The sequence below is a fragment of the Corvus cornix genome, chromosome 3 (genome assembly GCF_000738735.6).
Source record: "Corvus cornix cornix isolate S_Up_H32 chromosome 3, ASM73873v5, whole genome shotgun sequence".
Lineage (NCBI taxonomy): Eukaryota > Metazoa > Chordata > Aves > Passeriformes > Corvidae > Corvus > Corvus cornix.
Window position 1 is genome coordinate 1,176,433 of NC_047056.1, and position 20,138 is coordinate 1,196,570.

The following is a 20,138-nucleotide window of genomic DNA, read 5'->3' on the forward strand; positions in this document are numbered from 1 at the left end:
CGGCTGTCGGGGCCGCAAACCGCGCTCGAAGGGCCGCGCTGGAGCTCCCCTTTTGGGGTGCCCCGCGCGGCGGCCGCGCCCCCGTTCCTCACAAAATCACAGGAGCAGCGGGGGGGGGGTTTTATTCTTTATTTTTTTCCCTTTTTTTTTTTTTTTTTTTGTTGTTGTTGTTGTAATTCTGACGATCTTCCCTCCCCCCCTTTCCCTTTTTCCTCTTTTATTTTAATTGTAGGTAGACAGGACCACTCTGAATGGCGCAAAAAATTTCTGTAAACAATGACGCACAAAAAACACCTCCCCTCCCTTACCCCCCGCCTCCCTCCCGAAATGAAACCGAACCCCCCCCCCCAAAAAAAAAAAATGGAGGGGAAAAGAAACGGCAGAGGGAAAAAAAAACCAAAACCAAACCATAATAATAATAATAATAGCAATAATAATAATAATAGCAATAATAATAATAATAATAGCGTTTCCCTCTCCATTCCTTCCCCCGCAGTTTCGATTTTTTGTTTGTTTGCTTGTTTATTTTCGGAGCATCAGTCTGTCTCCTCCTCTCTCTCTCTCTCTCTTTCTCTCTGTCTCTGTCTGTCTGTCTCTCATCCTCTGTTTGTTATCTCAGGGTTTTCCTCCGTTTTTGGGGCGTGCGCGCGTGCGGGGGGCGCGTGTGCGGGGTGTGCCGCGCTGCCCGGCGGCCCTCACTCACCAAGTCCATTGCTGCGCCGGTACCAAGTGGTGCGCTGTGGGGTACTGGGGGCTGCCGGCCGCGCTGTACTGCGCGTTGTACTGCATGTGCTGCAGGGACTGCGCGCTGTACGCCGAGAACGGGATGCCCGTCTGGAAAGTCGCGGCTGCCAAGTCCTGAGCTTTGAGCGTGTGGCAGGGCTTGCCGTCCCTGACTAAGACCGGCACGGCCACCCGCCGCGGGGAGGGGAGAGGAGTCACTTCCATACCTTTCTCGGCCCGCGCCCGCTTCATCTTGTAGCGGTGGTTCTGGAACCAGATCTTCACCTGCGTGGGGGTGAGGCGGATCAGGCTGGCCAGGTGCTCCCGCTCCGGCGCCGACAGGTACCGCTGCTGCCGGAACCGCCGCTCCAGCTCGTAGGTCTGCGCCTTGGAGAAGAGCACCCTCCTCTTCCTCTTCTTGCCCGCGTCCCCGCCGCCCGCCGCTTCCTTCTCGTTGTCGGGCGACTCGTCGGCCGACGGCTCCGGGGACTTGGCCGAGGGGTCCTGGCCGCCGCCGCCGGCCGCCAGCCCGTGCACTGCGGACAAGCCGTGCCCGGTCAGCGGGGGGACGGGCCGGGCCGGGGGGTGCCCCTCCGCCGGCCCCCGCATCCCTCCCGCCGGCCCCCGCATCGCCCTCCCGCCGCCCGGCCGTGTCGGGATGGAGGCCAGCCGTGCAGAGAGGCAACCCCCCCCAATCCATCCATCCGTCCATCCATCCATCCGTCCATCCGTCCGTCCATCCATCCACGGCCCCCAGCTCCCGCCCCGCCGCCGGGGGCAGCTGGAAGCGGCGCTGCCCCGTTCCCGGCCGGGACGAGCCGCAAGGCCCCCGCCCCCCATACCCCGTGTCCACCCCCCCATCGCCCCCGGTCCCCGCTGCCCCGTCCCCCCGGCACTCACGGGAGTACTGGATGCCCTCGGCGCTCGCCAGCCAGCGCGTGTACGGATTATCGCTGTTATCGTAGAAAGGGCCCTTCAAAGGCAGCGTCGGAACAGTGTCCAAGGGGGTTTGTCCCAAAACTCCCGCTTTCCTGGGCGGCTCGGGCGCCTCGCTCTCCTCCTCGCCGCCCTCCGCCGAGCCGTCCTCATCGTTGGTGTCGGGGAGGTCCAAAATGTCCTTCACCGAGAAGCCCGTCTTTGTGTTGGTCAGAGACATGTTCCGGCCAAATTCCGGCTGGGAAAGTTGGAGCCGCAGCTTGGCCGAGCCGCCGGGTCACGGCTGGGCACGCACACGCCGAGCGGCGACAACGACACCGCGCAGGGACACGGGGAGCAAGGAGGGGGCGGGGGGGGGGACACGGCACGCGTGGAGGAGGGAAAAAAAAGTAGAATAAGAATATGGATTTATAGAAAAATAAGCGGCGGGGGTTGTGCGGGAGAAGCGGCCGCAGCGACGGGTCTCTGGTTGTTCTGCCACGGGGGAAAATTCCGAGAGCGGGAGTAGCAGCTGGTTTCGGGAATAGTTTGTAACTCCAGGGAAAAAGGGGGAAGAGACGCCAAAGGAAAAAAAAAAAAAAAAAAAAAAAGGGAAAAAAAAGAAAGAAAAAAAAAAAAAAAAAAAGATCACTTCTGGATCTTGTTCAGCCGCGCCGAACCCGCGCCTGCCGCTGGAAAATCCCGAGCCATTGCTGGAGCGAGGAGTCCATATAAGGCTGGTCCCCACACATGAACCTGCCGAGAGGAGCGAGAAAAAAAACCTACATTAAACCCAGGAAAGGTTGGCCACGTGTGGGCGGGTCTTGGAAGTCAAGTGGATGAAGACAGTGTTTGCAGATGTGAAATTGCGGGTTTTGGGCGAGCTCCGAGCTTCCACCATTGGTGATGAGTGGTATAACGTGTCAGTTAATTACCGGCGCGGGGAGGGCCCTCGGCGCGGGGGGGGCGTGTGGCGGCGCCGGGGGGGAGGGAGGAAGGGAAGGAGGGAGGGAGGGAGGGAGGGAGGGAGAGAGGGAAGGAGGGAGGGGGCGACTTCCCAGCTTTTTTTAAGGGCACTATTTACATACAAAGAGCTCCGCACCAGCCCGGCGCTCCGCACGCCCCAAAGTGCGTTTTCCACCCGTGTTTTCCTCCGGGCGAGGGGAGAGAGGGAAAAAAAAATTAGAGCAATAATAATCATAATAATAATTCGGGAGGGGGGCCTGTGGCCGCAGCTCCGCAGCCGCGCAGCCCGCGCGGGACCGAGGCGGCTCAGATGGCAAGAGCCCAACTTATCTAACCCGCCTAGGTCAATATTTTGGTTGGGGCTTAGGGATGAGCGCTGGAAATTAAACAGCGAGTAATTGATTCTAGTTTGCTCCCAAATTAAGCGAACTGGCAAAACGCGATCGCCAGGCGCGACCCGGCGAGATCCGGGCGGTGATTATTGGGGACGGGGCGGGGGCTGGGGGGGAAGTGTGTGCTTATTTGAAGAGGTCTCATTGATTTTGCCACCTTCTTCCAGGGGAATGAATCCAGCCCGTTGGGATCACTCGATGGGCTGCAGCCCGATGGAGTCGTACAGGACTGAATTCTCTTTTTTTTCCTTTTCTATCTTTTTTTTTTTTTTTCTTTCTTTCTTTCTTTCTTTTTCAGGACCTGGGGAAGGATGGAGAGGGGCAAAGAAGGGGGTCCTTCCCTAGGCAAGGCCGGCCCCCCAGGTGTCACCATGCTCGCACACACCCCGCGGAGCCCGCAGCATTCCCGGCCGCGGGTGCGGCCCTGGGGGCTCCCCCTGCCCGGCGCGGGATGCAGAAACCTCCCCCCAGCTTCTCTCTGTCTGCCACCAACTTTGATTTTCATTTCCTTTCTCCCTTCCTTCCTCCTGCTCCCTGCACCCGCCCAGGAGCCTCGGCCGTGCGCACCCTCACGGGGCAGGGCCCGGACCGTCTTCCTTTCCCCCTTCTTTCCTTCCTTCCCCTTCCATCTCTTTCCCTCTCCCGTCCCTTTTCTTTTTCTCTAATTTTCCATCCCTCTGCCTTTCCCGAGCCCTTCCCGGGCCGGGCCGGAGCGCGGGGGTGACGAAGATGCGCGGGGGTGACCGAGATGCGCGGGGCGACGCGGGCCGCGGGGTTTGTGCAATCTGGGAAGGGGCTTCCCCCCAGCGCCCTCATTTCTGGGCGACAAAAGTTGCCCGAGTTTCCCTCCCCGCGTGGTGGGGGGAAGGAGCCGCAACGCCGCGGGCCGCGCTGGGGAGACGCCGCCTCAGCCTTCCTCCTCCGCGCCCGGCCATGGATCCGCACCTTCCCCTCGTCTCCCTCGCCGCTCCCCCCACTTTTGCTGCCCCAGCCCCCAGCCTGCCTCCCATAAAGTATGTGATGTGGCTGACAATGCCCAGGGATTTTTCCCCCCCCCCCCTTTTTTTTTTTAAGCGAGCCCCTGCGCGCATCCTGGGTGGTCGGCCCCGCGCAAACACAAATACAACCCGACGGCTAAGCTGGGGACAATGTCCGCAATGTAGACAAATGTCCGGCTCCTGTTGGAACCCTTTGTCTCGGCGCAGTTTTTGCATTTATTTCAGTGGCGAAATAATACGTGATTGACGCCCTCTTTCAGCGCGCCCTAACTGTTGGGAATAAATCTGAGGTTGTTCCTAGTTGTCATGGTATTCAACCGCGCTCAATGGCTATCTCTTCATCCATTGCGGAGCCCTCCTCGATATCGAGGGAACCCCTTCGGCCCGGCCCCCTCCCGCTCCTCTGCCGGGCACCGCCGATTCCCACTCAGTCTTGGGGTTACCCACGGATTTACGCGGCCCCCCGGCTCGGATGGGGGTTTTATTACGCCGAAGGGGAAAAAAGAGCGAGGAGAGCGGCGATAATCGGGACAGTGGCGGGACGGAGGACCCTGACAGAAGCCGAGCCCGGGGAGGGAAGGGCAGAGCACCCCCGGGGCAGCCAACGCGGGCCGGGCCCCGCGGGGCGGGCCGGGGTTTATTAATAGTAATAATAATAATAATAATAATGATGATGATGATGAACACTCCCGAACCTGAACCCATGCACAAACCCCACGCCACGGGCAGAGCGTCCCTCTCGGCGTGGGGCTCTCGGGAGGAGGCCGGACACAGCCCCGGGGGTCGCGGCCCCCTCCCCACGCGCGGACCTCGCTGGGCTCCGCGGGGGCGGCCCGGGACGCCGTGACGTCACCGGCGGGCGGTGACGTCAGAGCCGCGCGGGCCCTCGGACGCCAGGAGGGGTCGCGGGGCCGGGACGCTGCCCCGCACCGGGGTCGCGCTGCGCGGGGGCAAAACCCGACGGCAGCGCCGCGGCTGTCGCGACAGGGCCTCGGCCCCCCCCCGGCCGGTCCCACGCGTGGCGGGGAAGCTCCGGCCCTGGGACAGGCGGTGACAAGGCCGGGGGGGCCGCGGCCCTCCCGCCCCGGCCCCCGGAGCCGCGGCGCGTGTGGCGGGGCCGAGCGGCGGCCGTGGGGGACGAGCGGCTCTGCCCGCGGGGCCCGATCCCTCCCTGCCCGCCTTCACGGGGGGCTCCCCCCCGCCCCTCGCCCGCGGGCTTAGAGCTGGCTCCTCTGTTTTCTAGGAGCGGGGAAGGGGCAGGAGAGGGGACAGGAGAGGGGGCGAGGCCTCCCGAGCCGCTCGCCGCAGTCCCGCGTGGGCCCGGCCGCCGCGGATCCCGGCGGGCAGAGCGGGCTCCCGCCGCGCCGCAGGCGGCCCCTGGGGCTGCTTTTGGGCGGCTTCCTCGCCTTTCTGGCTCCCGGCCGCGGCCCGAGGGTCCCGCTCCCCCGCACGGCGCAGGGGACCCCCTCTGCTCTAAGCCGGCGGCTCCCCGGGTCCGCTCCCTTCTCCGCCGAGCGGATCCTACGCGTGTATCACATACGGCGCAGTATAACTGTGCTGCTACCGAGTGTAATAATGCACATTATAGAGAGAAATGCGGGAAACCGCGCTGGGCAGGAGCCTGCCGCTCTCCCTCCCCTCCCTGCCCGCTCCGAGCTCGTCTCCATTGCCATTCCCACCGCCGCTCCCGACAAGTGGATCAATTTATCGTCTGATGGAGCCAAAGATGCCAGATATTGTTTTCCCTTCGCTCCAGCCCGCAGACAAACAAACGGAGCGGGGCTGCACCTTGCCGCTCGGCCCGGATTAGCGGAGCCCGCACAAAGCCTTTGTTAGGGGACAGGTTGATTTTATCTCCCAGAATGAGATCCACTTGGAACGAACGGGGAAAGGGAAGAGCAGCCCGTGTCCTGGTAACTGTCACGAGGAGTCTCACCTCGGGAGCATCCCTGTAAGTAACACCCTCTTTGTTTTAAAGTGCGGCGGAGGGAAGGACAGCGGCCACATGAAAGGGGACAGCTCTTCCCGGCCGGAAAAATCAAAATCGAAATTTTAAAAATCGGAGTGAAACGATAGCAGTGAAAGAACCCCTCCGGCCCCAAGAGCCGCGCACGGAGGGGTTCAAATCGCATTTTCCAGCGCTGGAGAGAACACTCTGCGGCTCGGCGGCGACTCCGGCTCGGAAGGGACCGGCCACGCCAGGCCGTGGGCACGGAGCCCACGCCACGGGATCGCCTCGCACACCGGCAGCCCGGCCAGGGAGCGAGTGAGAGAGAAAAAAAGAAACAAACAAAAAAACCTATTTCCTAAAATCGAGGGTAGCCACCAGAGCCTCCCGAACCCTCCGGCGCTTGCAGGAACTTAATTGTAACGGAGTTTCTGCGGGCTGAAATTCCCGGCTCGTTTCCTGGCTGGAAAAAATGGCATTGGCAAAGGCGTTAAGGATGTTCTGGGGGGAAAGAAAAGGAAAAAAAAAAAGGGGGGGGGGAAGGGGGAGAAAAAGGGGAAGATCGCCCCGCACGCGGGAAGGGAGTCAGCAGCAGCATTCCCAATGGAAGCTTCAGGGAAAGCCCCCACCGCCCCCCAAAATCCCGGCGCCGGCCTGCCTTTCTCCATCGGACAATTAATTCTTCTCCAGGACATAGGAATCTAAATGAGCTTCCCTATTCTCACGATTGCTCTATCTCCTTCCCCCCGACGCTTCAAAGGCGGAGAAATCCTTCCAATTCACCGATATTCCTTATAAATCTGTAGATGTGGATCTGCCCCGCAGCCAGGCTCCCGAGGTGGCGAATTGTCATAGAAATTGGGATTTCCTCCCGCCTCCCCCCCCCCCCACTCCCTGGGGGCCGGCGGGGTTATGGCAGAGCCGGAGGGCACATGTTAGGGCTTTGATAAATGCACTTTAATGAGATTTTGGAAATTATTGCCCACAGCGATGGAGGCAGTGGGCTCCGGGCACAAAGCCGGGAGCCCGCAGCCCCCCGACCCACATTTCGTCTTATTTAATTCCCCCCCGCCCCTGCGCTCGGGGGGAGCCGTAAGCCCGGCCCGGGGCTCCCTTCCCCTTTCCAGTCTATCCTAAACCGGTTTATTGGCCGGACGGACGGGGGTCCCCCCCGCCCGAAGCCCCCCGGCTCTGCCCGACCCGTCTCTATTGATTAAACGTGTCCCGACGAGATTAAGCTTTGTCAGAAATGATTTTTTTCTCCTCGGCAAGGAAACCCCGGCCCGCTCGCCCCGGAGCGAAGGGAGTGCGGCGGCGGGATTTACTCTCTTATCTGGATCCGCTTCCCGCACCCGCCCGCGCTCCGCGGAGGTCTCCGCGCCCCGGTCACCGCCGGGTGCGTGTCGGGGCTGGGGGGTGCGGGGACCCTCCGGGGCGCCCCGCGCGGGGCGGGGGGAATCAGCGCTGGCTGGGGACGGGTCCAGCCGCGTGGGCTCGGCTCCAGCAGCCGGGGCCGAGCCAGGGGTACACGCGTGGCACGGGCAGGGAAGGGAAGGGGTGAAGGAGGAGGGGGCCACGCCGGGGCCGGGGCCGTTCCCGGTCATTCCCGGTCCTCTGGCGGACTCTGCCGTCGCAGCCGAGAAGTGTCCCGCGGCCGGGGCAGGGGGGAGCGCCCCGGGCTGCCCCTCCCCGCGCTGCCCCGGCCCCGCGCCCACCCGCGCCCGCGGCGGTGGCCGTGGCGGTGTCTCAGCCGCGCCGTCGGGGCCGGGGCCGCGTCCCCTCGGCGCTCCGCACCAGCTCCTACCCGCGCGGACCCCTCCCCAAAGCCCCTTCCCACCTGCTGCTCCCGCCCTCGGTGCCCCCTCTGTCCCCTGCGCCCCGGGGCCCACCCGGCCGGGGGCTCCAGCTGGGGTCCCCCCGCTGCCTCTCGGGGCTCACCCGCGCAGGTCCCGACGCGGGGGGTTTGGGGGGGGCCTCGCCGCCCCCCGGGGCTCACCTGGGCGGGGGTCCCTCGGCGGCGGTGTCCCCCCGCCGTCCCCGGGGAGTCACCTGGGCAGGGGTCCCCGCGCGGGAGGGTCCCCCCGCCGCCTCCCGGGGCTCACCTGGCCGGGGGTCCCGAGGGGGCCGGGGGGGTCCCTAGGCGGGGGGGCTCCGGCGGCGGCCCCCCGCCTCCCGCATTGTCTCCGCCGTGTGCCGGGGCCGCTGCTCGTCCCTCCGGCCTCACATCCCCCGCGCCGCTCGCTGCCCTCCCCGGCGGCTGCCGCCGGGAGGAACACCGGCCATACGCTCCGCGGCCATAAATTGGGAAGAAGCGCAAACACGCCGGTTCCTGGGTGGCTCTTTTAAGGCTGAGCCGGCCCCTCTCTCCCCCCGGGGGGCAGAGCCCTCCCCCCGGCCCCCCTTCCCCAAAGGAGCCGCTGGCTGCGGCCCCCGCCGGCCCCCCCGCGCCCACCGCCCCGCCGCTGCGCACCCCCCGCCCGGGCCGGGCCGGGCCGGCCCCGCTGGCCGTGCGCGGATGGCTCGGTAGCCAGGGCGCCGCACAGCCCAGCCGCCAGATGTGGCACGTTATTGATGGGGGAGGCTCGTTTACATTAGATACGCGGCTGATCCGGCCGCTGATAGCGCCGGTGTGCGGGAGATTAGAGCTGCGCTGCCGCGGCCGCCCCCAGCCGCCTCCCCTGCCCCCCTTCTTTGGGGTCCTTTTTTGGGTTTCAACATCAATTTTTTAAAAATCGTTGCGAAGAAAAGGGGGATGGAGTTGGTGACGGAGGCTGGTGCTGCCCAGCTTCCCTGAAGCCAGGGATGAAGAGCGGTCGTGGAATCCTGGGGTATCCTGAGTTGGGGCTCATCGAGTCCGACTCCCGGACAGCCCCAGAAATCACCCCACGTGCCTGAGAGCGTTTTCCAAGCATCCTGAGCTCGGTGCCGCGGCCGCTTCCCAGGCTCCTTGCCGCAGAAGGTATGATCCCACCGTGATTCCAGAGAGGACGGAGAGCTCCCAGCCGGCCGGAAGGGCTTCCTGGGCATCCCACGTCCCTTCCAAAGGGTTCCTGGGTGACGCACAAAAGGCGGGGGGGGCACCAGCAGTGGCACCAGCGGCGGGCAGAGGGAAGGCGACAGAACCCCTGCTCCATCCCACCCGAGCCGGATCCCCACCCCGCCCCCCCAGCACCTGCCCCGCTCCTGGAAAGACCTTGGAGTCCCGTGTGAAAGTCGCAGGGGCCGGGGACAGATAGGGCTCAGTGAAATCCCCCGGTCACAGGCAGAGCTGCCCGCAGATAAAGTGATTGATCCCCACCCCGGTCAATAAAGAGCTTGTTCCAGGCAATTAATAACTTCGCCAAGCTTGTTTTGTTGGACAAAGTGCCCCGATTGCTGGGCGAGGGAGTGAAACCGGGGGGGGTGGGGGGGAGAAAATAATCCCGCGGTTTTACGTCGCCCACAATAAAATACCCATCAAATGACCGTGATTTACAGACATATTTATTTGCATGAAGAAGCCTCATTTGCGTAAATCTGCAAAGTCTTTGCTCTCGCAGCATGGAATTCCGGGTGGATGCCCAGGACATGTCTCTGTCTCTCTCTCTCCATCCCTAGGGAACGCTGCACAGAGGGATTGCAGCTCTGCGAGGGTGGTAATAAACCAGCTCCAGCTCCTGCCTCCCCACATCCGGGAAGGAGGGGAAGTGCAGGAAAAGGCAAGGGAGCAAGAGCTGCCTTTGGGGCCCCACAGGTGCTCCTTGGGACAGCTGTCTGTGCTGAGAAGCCCGGGCCGTGCTGGAAACCGGTTCCTATTTTATGAACAAAACCTCCGTATTTTTACGAATTAACCCGTTTTCTTTTGTTATTTTTACTAGGAGGGCGTTTCGGCGCCCGATGCGCGGATCCCGCCATCCCCCAGAAGCGCTGGACCCAAACCGGCAGGCCCAGGGATGGAGAGTGAAGCGGGTTTCACTCAGCCTTGGAGAGTCAGTCCTTCCTGCTCCCCAAACACCCCGTGTGGAATCTCCTGGAGGGGCTGGCTTTGAGGCGCAAGGTCCGGACCCCAGGCTGGGGAGGTTGGGATCGGCTCCGCCTCGTGGCAGGGCGGTCATTCCCAAGTTTTTGCAGTCACTCGAGCTGGCACCTCTTTGTGTCCTGGGATTGGGAGAGGCCTGGGAGCTCTGGGCTTGGAATGCCCAGGTGAGGAGAGACACCCCCCCAAAACTCCCTGGCTGCAGGGACAGGCTCCCACCCGCCATCCACAGCCCCCTCCCAGGAGTGAGGGAATCCAGAGCTTGAGAAGGCGGCACCAGGACCTGGCAGGGCTTGGGAAGAGCAGGAGCTGGGACCTCTGGGCTGAGGTCCTCATTCCAGCCTGGCTTGCAGAGGGAATTAAACAGGTGCCCAGTCCCCCACAGCAGGGAGTGTGAGGGAGGAGGTGGGAGTGGGACGAGGGGCTGGGAAGGCACCCCCACACCCCACTTTATGACCCCGCTCTGTGTTTGAGGAGCCCAAGCCCCGTCCCTGCCCAGGCCGGGCACACACCTGGGGGTGACAGATGGCCACGGGCTGTCCCCGGGCTGAGCACACAGCGCAACCTGCTGCAGTTCCAGCACCTGGAACAGGGCAGGGAAGGAGGCAACCTGTGCAGAGGGAGATGGGAATCGCCCCGTCCAGCCGGGTTTCGGTTGGAAGCAGGCACCCGCTCCTCGTTTTGTAAAATACGGAATTCAATTTCACCTCATTTCTCCTCATTCTGCTCTTTTCCTGGGTGTTGCCCTGGGACGGAGCAGGAGCAGGTGCTGGTGGGAGCTGCTGTGGGGACACAGCAGCCCCAGGCTGTGGCACCGGCTCGGACAGCCCATGGGAGTGGTGTGGGCTGCTGGGGGCCCTGTGACAACAGCACTTTTGGGGACACCGTGGCCTTGTCTTGTTTCACCTGCCTGGGACATCTCCCAGCATCCCAAGTGGAGGTCCATGTTCCTGGGGAAGCAAAGGGAGGGGGAGGATGTCCTGGTGACACCAACGACCGATTTTCTCCTCCCCTCCTCACTGTCTCCACAGCCAGCCTTGGTCCCTCCATGCGTACCCAACTTTTCGCGTGGAATTCGCCGCTCGCTGCAGCGTTGGGCTCGGAATCCCTCTGGAAGTTGCTCTGGGTGGATTTCGCTCCCAGCAGCCTTCCGTGGAAAGCACCTGCTCCGACTCCCCCACGTCCACCCGCACTTACGGATGCCGACTTTTGCCCGGGGCGCTTGGCCCAACTCCTCAAATCTCGCAGGTGAAGCGGATTCCCTGGTGGGAAAAACCAAGCAGGTTGGGAAAGAAAAAAAGGCAACCCAAGTGACAGTGACGCCGTAAACCCTGGGAGCGACGCGGAGCCACCGGCGAGGCGCAGATAAAGGAAGCGCTCACGCCGTATCGCGGGCGCCCCATCAATCACGCGTCCGTCTCCCGGCGCCCGGACCCCGGGAGCGGTGGGAATGAGCGGTGGATCACTGTCAGCCGAGATCAGCCAGGCTGCGGTGGAACGCTGCTGACACCGCGGCATGGCATCGGCCCCGTCCGGCGGCTTCCTGGGAAGGGAGCAGGCAGGGTTGGAGCCGGTGCTGTCCCCGGTGGAGACAGGGCCACGGGGAGGGGCTAGGATGGATATGAGGGTGGTCAGGAACCGGAGCAGGCTCCCCAGGGAATGGGCACGGCTCCAGCCCAACTCAGGGATGCTCCAGGTGGGAGTGTCAGGGCATCTGTGCAGGGCTGGGAGTGGGAACGGATGACGCCGGTGGGTCCTCCCAGCTCAGGGTATTCCATGGTTCTGTGACACTCTGGGAGATCAGGGTGCTGCTTGGCTCATCTTCCGTCTGGACTTGCCCATCACTGAAGGCTTCCACATGGAAATCCTTGGTGGGAGCAGTGGCAGGAATTCCCTGCGCGCCACAGCAGATCCCAGCGGGAGCAGGCCAGCACTGCCACGTGCTCCAAGGACACTCCTGGGAAGACCCTGCCACATCCCCAGTGACAGCGTGGCAGAGACGCTGCAGGGGCTCCTCAAAGCTGGGCTGGGAGGGCCTCATTCCTTCCCAGGTTCTTCCACTGCTGTGGGAATTATGGGTGGTAGGAAAAGGGGAGCCCCGGTGGAACAGGGCAGCTCTTCTGGGGTGGGAGGAGGGATGAAATCTGTCCCTGGGGTCCCTGTGCCTCGGAGCCCAAGCCTGAGGGAAATCCCTGCCCCAGCTGTTCTGCCAGGAAAAGGAGAACCTGAGGAGGAGGAGGAGGAGGGAAGCAGCCAGGTCTGCCGCTGAGGAATAGGAACAGGACATCCACTTGTGGGAGACACCTGGGGAAGGCACGGAGAGCCAGGGGGCTCTGAGCAGGACCTGGCGCACTCAGGACGACCTGGGAGCACAGTGCCGGAGGTTTCCCTCATCCCTGACCCAGGGGCAAGACCCTCCCTTGCCCCCTGGCCACCCCGTGCCCCCTGAGGGGCTCACGAGCCCAGCCTGGGCCCGGCTCAGGTTTGGTGCCTCCCCCAGCAGCTGCCGGCAGCAGAAGGTGAGGAGGCAGAGGTGGCGGAGCTGTTACACATTAACCGGGACAGCGGCTGCTCCTTCCTCCTCTGTCCTGGAACCATCCCCGGCCCCGGGCTGCCCTGGCTAATGTGTAATCCCAGAGCTCGCTGCTCCTTCCCACCAGGATGTCCCAGTAGCTAGGCTGGCCCGGGGAGCTGCGGCGCGCAGCGGAGAGTATTTGATGTTCTCGGGTTTTATGGATAAATGTTTTTCCAGCGCCCCTGAACGCTTCCTTGTGGGCACAGAGCAGCCCGAGGGACAAAAGCACCGAGCCCAGCTTGCGCAGAGGCCGTTTTCCCGCTGAAACCTGCTCGTTTTTCTGGGAATGGCGGGAACTGGGCTGCTGGAGCTCGCGCTGCTCCCTCGGGATGCTCGCTCAGCTCGGGGTGTTGGGCGGTTGCTGCTCACCCACACGCTGCGGCACAGCCCTGCCGCAGGAGTAGCTGAAAACCACCTGGACCGGCTCCTCTCCTTGGAGAAACTCGGACTTTTGGGGCTGTGGAGGTGCCCTTAGGGATTTGCACCTCTTTTCACCCCCTCAGACTTGAAATCCTGGGATCCAAGCCCAGGGAGGAGTGGGGATGGGATCCTGCAGTCCTGGCAAGAGAAACGTGCCGGTTTTGACTGCTTTCCTCCACCTTTTTTTTTCTTCCTTTTAAAATAAATTTCGTATTCTGTTTGATAATGCCCGCCAAGGGTTTGTTTTCCCCTCTCGGCACTGCCAAGCAAACTCTTTTGCCGGGGAGATAGCGCTGCACAGCCCGTTTGTTGCACCAGTAGGTCACATTCGTGCTAAACAGGATGCCGAATGCCACCTCCGATCCAAAGTTTTCCATCAAAGGCGAAGACCTGAGTCAAGTAATGAATATCAGGAGGGTTCTGCTCTTCAAAGGCAGAGAAAAATTGATTCTTTTTGAGATAAAACTCGCTGTTTAAAAAAAAAAAAAGATTGGAAGTGAAGCTAGATTTCCTTGTCGCCAATGTTATCCACAGCAGTAGCAGGGTCTGGTTTCCTCCCCACCGGCAGGCTGGGAGCTCACAAAACCCCAATTTGAGTGAGAGACAGAGGAGAAATTGCCTGGATTTGGGATTTCCCAGGCCTTTGAGGGCCTTGGAAATGCTCCTGGCTGGGAGTGTGGAGGGGCTGGTTCTTGGCTTTGCTGAGAGGGGAGCGGCGATGGCAAACCTGGCTCCATCCCCAGGGATCTGCTGGAGACTTTGGGGGGAGCAGGGAATTCCATCAGCCTTCAGCTGCTGTGCAGGCAAAGCAAGGCAGGAGGGAGGCCTCAAAAATGAGGAAAATACACGGAAAAGAGGGGGAAGAGAACAACCAGCACCCTGTGAGCGGCATGAGAGATACCCCTGGATCCCTGTGAGTGTCCGAGGCCGGCTTGGACTTGGCTTGGGAGCAGCCCGGGGCAGTGGAGGGTGTCCCATGGCACGGGGTGGCACTGGACGAGATTTAAAGGCCTTTCCAATCCAAACCCCTCTGGGATGATTCCTTGAACTCTGCTCCAGGCCAGGCTTTTCCAGGGAGCGGGGGTGAGCAGGTGAGCTGCTGCAGCTCCTGGCTGGGGGTTAGCTGGGTGCTGAACGCCTGACCTCTGCTGGGCCGAAGGTGATTACTGGGCTGCGCTGGAGGCAGGAGATTCCTGGGCTTCTCCTCACTGTCCTGAAGCCATCTGGGATTTTCCCCCTCCACACCCCAATGCGGTGGAAGGAAACCGAAGGAGCCTGGAGCGCCCGTCGTGCTCCGCCTCTGTAACCTCGGTGGCGATTTCCCGAGCCTCTCTCCCCTTTCACGCCCCACATCTCGTGCTGAACAACTCCTCGGGCTCGGTAATTTCAGGATCAACGAGGGCACTGGCAGTGGGGAGCAGATGACACAGTGGGGAGAGGAGCGCGCAGCCCCAGCTTCGTTCTGTGGCGGGTGTGTGCATCCCTGATCCAAATTAACGCCGGGATCAACTTTCTCCCCGGCTCCTTGGGCTCGGCTTTGCGCCAAAGGCAGAGGCTGGGCCGCGGTGAGTAACTGAGAGCACCCGGAGCTCCACGTGGCCGCAGGGGGGAAAGGGCAGGCTCGCTGGGAAAGGGGGAGGCTGGGGAAGCAGGAGAAGGGGCTGGGCTAAAGCCAGGTTCCCTGCTCCCAGCAGGATGGAGCTGCTGGATGCTTCCACTGGGAGCGGAGGGAGGTCTGTGGATGCGGAATCTTGGTCTTCCTTGGATACAGAGCTGCTCCAAGATCAGGGAGGCTCAAGGGGGTGTTTTATGCCCAGTGGGGACACCCTGTGGGATACAGGTGCTCGCTCTCCACCCTCCCGCCTTGTCCCTGAACCAGCAAACAGGACGAGGATCGTTATTTGTAAAAAAATAACCCAAAAAGCCCCTGAGGAACCTCAGCAGAGGCATCGCCCTCAGGGGTCACAGCCCAGGCTCGCCTTGGGTCGCCGTGCTTGTGGTTTTTTGTGTTTCCAGTGCTCAGAGCTGCTCCTGAGGCACAGCCACCCCAAACCGGCCCTGAAACCCCCACATTTTGGGGGCTGCAGCCCGGGCTGTTGCTCCCCACCCTCTGCCCCCCCTGGGGAGGTGTCACTCAGGTGAGCAGCAGGGTTAGGAGCAGCATCCCAGGGCTCCTCTCGTCACCCCGCAGGCCGCGGGGCTGCTTGTTATTCACCGAGGCAGGAGCCTGTCTGCAGCCAGGCGAGCCCGAGCAGGAGCTGGCAGCTCGATGGGAGAGGTTCAGCGGCTCCTTCCTCACGTGCTGGCCACCTGGAATATTCTCCTCGAACTTCCCGCCCTGGCTCCCGAAGCCCCGCGTTATCTTCCTGAAGGACACCCGAGGCTGATTTTATTCAGCACGGAGTGGATTCTGGGGCCGTCCGCAGGAGAATAAACGCGGAGACTTCGGCAGCCGAGGATGTGGCAGCACACCGCGGCGCCTCGCTGAGTACGCGGCGAGTCCTCCCTCAACTTCAGCGAAGTGAAGAGCTTGAAATAAATCTCGTCAGCACGCCAAAACAAAAAAAAAGAAGAAAAAAAGAAGAAAAAGAGGAAAAAGTGAAGCGAGCGCTTTACCGGGGTGTCAGGGTGTCAAGCGACGCGGCGTTTCGGAATCCTGCTGGATTTGGCCCCTGTGGCACGGCCAGGGAAGTGCTGGTGGGATGAGGGAGCTGCTGGGTGCTGGTGCTCCCGCTGGTGAGCAGTGAGCAGTCCAGGGTGTCCCTCGGATTCCTCTGGAGGCCGGGAATTTCTGTGTGGTTGGAGTGGTTTGGGAAAAGGAGTTGGTTTGGGTTTTCTTCCTGGAGGCAGATGCACGATGATGATGCTCCCAAATGATCCAGCGGGAAGTGTTTTCCCTGGTGCTGGGGGGGGTGGGATGGTGACCGGCAGAGCCGCCCACGGGTGGATGCTGGCACACGGTGGCCAGAGGCCGCTGTGGGTCACCCGCTGGTGGCACTGGAGCTTCCACCAGCTGGAAGGATGGCTGGAAAACTCGGGATGAGCTCCAGCTCCGGCGGGATGAATGAGCTGGGGCTGGAGGAGCCCACGGCAGGCACAAAGCGGCGGCTCCTTTGTGCCTGCCCGGCTCGGAGCTCTCGGCATCCGCCGCGGGCTGAAGTGGCTCTTGGGCTGTTTAAAGGTTGAGTGCTGCTGCTCCGAGCGACGCGAGGCAGATTCGGTTAAATAAACACGGCAGCTTAGAGAGAAATTGAAGGTGACGCGCAGAGCTGGAGCGGAATTTAATGTTGGCAGCCGCCTTCCGGCGCGGCTCTCCACCCGCATCCCTCTGGAATGGGCTGGAACACGTTCCCTGGAATGCTGGGGAGGGGGAGCCCGGCGCTCGGAGGGACCGGGAAGCCGCTCCAGGGGACCTGTGCTGGTGTTGCTGGTAATTCCTGTGCGTTTTCGCATTTTGGGAGGAGGCCGCGCTGCCCCCCCGGGCCCGGTCGCGCTGCAGAGCCCTAAAGAAGCCATCCTGTCCCTCAATCGTGCTGCTTCAGCGCCCGGCAGATCGTCCGGGGGTCATTCCAGCGGGATCCATCCTCGCCCCCCATGAACGGGTGCTGTCCCGGGGTTGTGTTTGTTTGGGCCGTGATGAGGACAGGGCTTTTCTCGGGGGCTGGGTCCCGGTCTGCGGTTTGCTCGGGGTGTGGAGCAGATCTCCCTCCTGCTCCCTGCCCCGGGAGCACATGGAAGCAGGGAGAGGAGAATCCCAAAGGATGAACCAGAAGCTTGCCTCCCTCTGCAGCGCTTCCCCGCCTCTGGCCCAGGTGAAAAATCCCACTGGGTTTTCCTGGGGGGAGAACTTTCCAACCCCGATAATTGGTGGTGTGGAAGCAGAATTGCCTCTCTGCTCAGAGGTACAGCCCTGGTGCAGCCTGCTCTGTGCAGTGGCCGGGTGCCGGCGGAATTCCGTGGTGGGATTCTCCGGAGTACAGCACAGGGCAGGGATAACGCAGGGAACGGCTGAGGGAGCCTGCTCTCATTCCTTAAGCGCCATGAATGCCCTGCCTGAGGAAGTGTGGGCACAGATCTCGGCCCTTCAGGTGCCTTGGGCGGGAAAACGGAGTTTCGGTCAATCCCAGATTCCCGGAATGACTGCAGTGCAGGGAAAGGGAAGTTTTCATGGAAGTTTTGGGCTTTCCTTCCATCTAGAGCTCATGGATCGCTCCTGCCTGGTGCGTGCTGCTCCTCGGAGCAAAGCCCAGGGCTCTGCTGCTCATTGCCTTGTGCCAGTGCCTGCCGCTGATGGATTCTGTGTTTTCCAAGCCTCGGGAGTTCTGGTGCGCGGGGAAGGAAGGACCCGCAGGATTCCCTGTCTTGGGAGGGGCGGAGCTGGGGAATCTCTCGGTAACAGTGTCACTAAAAATCCCATTGAAGGAAAAGGCTCGGAGCACCCTGGCACGGTGGAACTGCGGCAGGGGACAGGAGGAACGAGATGAGCTTTAAGCTCCCTTCCAACCCGAACCCTTCCGGGATTCCGTGCCAGGGAGAGGTTTTGGCGCACGGAAAGCGGGCCAGGGCTGGAATTGCTTTGGAAACGCGGCAGCAGAGGGTGGGTGGGACAAGGAGCGGAAGGAAACGTGCAGGAAGAGGGCCGGGGGGCCTCGGGATAACCACACCACGGAGGCGATGCTGCCACACCTGATCTGTCCCTGGTTTGCGACCCCACCCGTGGCACAGAGGGGACAGCAAAGCCCCGTGTGCCTCAGCCCCGCTGCCCCCTCATCCTGGCCACACCCGCGCCCCCCCGTCCCCCTCGGCGTGGCCGGGGGCTCCGCACGAGGGCTCTGGCTGCGGGGCCGCGGATGTCGCGATCTGCGCTGACACCGTGTGGCCGCTCCCCGCATCTCGCCCCGGCGCCCGGCGAAGCGGATTTCAGCCCAAACAGCCCCGGAACGTCCCCCGGAGCCACCTCCGAGCGCAGGCAAGCGTCACCCTGCGGAGGCAGGAGATGGCCCTTGTCCCGCTGCCCTGCCGGCCTCGCGCCTGGATCCCTGCATCCCCCCAAACGGGCCGGATTTGGGGCGCTTCCAGTGGCTCCAAATGAGCTGGATTCAGGACTTTTCGCGTGGTTTTAAACTCAGCTTGGTTTAAAACGAAACAGGGTAAATTTAGGTAACACACCAGAAGGGATTTTGACCGTGGGATTAGTGAGGCCCTGGCACAGGGTGCCCAGAGCAGCTGCGGCTGCCCCATGATCCCTGGAAGTGTCCAGGGCCAGGCTGGAGCACCCTGGGATAGAGGAAGGTGTCCCTGCCCGCGGCAGGGGGGGTGGAAAGAAGATGAGCTGCTGCAAAGGTCCCTTGCGTCCCAAATCGTTCCGTGATTCCCCAGAAAGGCCTGCCTGGCCCTCGTCCCGCTGCTCCAGGATATTTCCAGTTCCCCCCGTTCCTGACAGGCAGCTGATGTGGGGAGGACAAGGACCTTTTACCTCCCCTTTGGGCAAGCACGAGGCTCTGGAGAGGAGCCTCGGAATTCAGGGACTCTCGGAAACAGCCCTTTCTCCTCAGCCTTTTCCAGCCGCCGGGATTTGGCAGGGAGGAGCCCGGCTCTGCCCGTTTGGGGGCAGGGCCGCGGATTTTGGGATGCAGGTGGATGGGGCTGGGGGCTGGAGACAGGCAGGGCTGGAAAAGCAGGTTATTTCTGATTTCTCCAGCACAACCCCACGGACACAGGCAGGGAGCTCTTTGCCCAGCGCTCCCAAGCGGGGCAGAATTTTGGGATAAACCTCCCCTGGCCACGCCGGGAGCCCCGGGGGCGCTCGCTGCGCCCGGAGGGTGCCCGTCCCCTGCGGGCCCCGGGGCAGGCGCGGAGCGGAGCCGAAGGAAGGCTTGGCGCTCAGGGAATAGCCCCAACAATGGACAATGGGGCCATTTAAGGGACAACAAACAAGTTTCTGCCCTGGGAGTTGGTCCCGTCGGAGTCACGGGGTGAGGCAGGGCATGAATGGGGGCTTGACTCGAGGGCGCCGGGCTTTGCCCCACCGCGGCCGCCGCGGATGCTCGCGCGTTTATTCCTTGTCACAGGATCAGGGCCGGAGGAAGAGCGGGGACAAAAGCAGCGCCTTCGCTGTCCAAAAAAAAAAAACCAACAAAAAAACACCCCAGCACAAAACCGAAAAAAAAAACCCCAAAAAACCAAACCAAACAAAAAACCAAAGAAAACCACAGAAAATAACCAAACCAAAAAACCCCCCAAACAACAACAACAACAACAAAAGAGAAGGAAGGAAGGGAGAGAAAGGGATTTCAAATGGGAAAATATGAATATTCCAGGACTGAACCTCTCCCAGCGAGGCTGGCTTGGAGCTGGAGAGCTGGGGAAGCGCCTTTTCCGGGGAATTCAGGGCTCGGAGGGGACGTGGTAGGGTTGGGAAGCTGAAATCTGTGCCCTGTGGATTGGGGGGGTGTCCGTATCCAGCGCACCTCTGGGTCAGGAGCCTTTGGCTGGAGCAAATCCTGTGGGGAAAGGGGCTGCAAGGGCAGAAAGTTTGGGATGAAACAGCTGCAGGATCTCCTGCTGCCTCCCTGGGCTCTGCCTCCAGCCCAGCTGGGGTTCGGTAGCAGCTCTGGGCAGGAGCCCTAACGAGGTGACAGGAAGACGGATCCTGCTGGAAACGGGGAACACGAGGGAAAGATCGCTTCCTCCCGAATTCCAGGCCTGGCTGCCAGATGGAGCAGGCCCTCGCTCTCCCTGGGAGCACAGCAGGGTGCTCGGGTGAGAGGTGCTGGGGCTCCCGGGCTCCGCCCTGCCGCATTCCCCGGGAACGAGCTGCGAGACTTGGAGAGCCCGCAGGAAAGTTAAAGGGGTTTGTTCCTGCAGTTCGGGAAGCTCAAAATAGAAATAATGCCGGAGGAATAAATAAAGACACCCAACCGGCCAAGCCAAAACTGAGCGAGAGCAGCACTGGGAGGGGAGAGTGGGGGGAAATGTGCTGGACTGGGATGTGCCGCCGGCCCTGCTTCCTCTGGGATTTGGCTTTTTAAGGATTCCAGTCCGGGGTGCTGTAGGCCCGAGGCTGATCCCACAAGCGGCTGCTTCTATCCAAGGGAATCAGCACTGGGAAAGCCTTTGGTGTCCGTGAGCCCCACAGCCCACCTCCCCCCCCCCCGCTTTGGGATCTGCGCGTGACGCTGCCACG

General features: G+C 62.2%; 1 protein-coding gene across 2 annotated transcripts; it reads right to left on the minus strand.

The window, feature by feature from the left end:
- Positions 1-413: 413 nt before the first annotated feature.
- Positions 414-8,260, minus strand: NKX2-2 (NK2 homeobox 2). 2 transcript variants are annotated; one of them, XM_039570102.1, is made up of 3 exons: positions 7,939-8,260; positions 1,624-2,394; positions 414-1,259 (listed from the first exon to the last, which is right to left on the minus strand). In XM_039570102.1, exons 2-3 carry the CDS (start codon positions 1,877-1,879, stop codon positions 700-702), a joined length of 816 nt encoding a protein of 271 aa, XP_039426036.1. In that variant the 5' UTR covers positions 1,880-2,394; positions 7,939-8,260; the 3' UTR covers positions 414-699. The 2 variants fall into 2 exon arrangements, with proteins under 2 accessions (XP_039426036.1, XP_039426037.1); XM_039570103.1 differs by lacking the exon at positions 7,939-8,260 and having other exon boundaries at positions 414-848; positions 951-1,259; positions 1,624-2,563.
- Positions 8,261-20,138: the final 11,878 nt, after the last annotated feature.

What these genes read in the sequence shown, in the direction of transcription:
- NKX2-2 (XM_039570102.1), bottom strand. Translation starts at nt 1,879, where the DNA reads ATGTCTCTGACCAACACAAAGACGGGCTTCTCGGTGAAGGACATTTTG. An exon ending in CGAGGGCATCCAGTACTCCC is followed by an intron (nt 1,260 to 1,623) that starts GTGAGTGCCGGG and finishes GCTTGTCCGCAG; the next exon opens with TGCACGGGCTGGCGGCCGGC.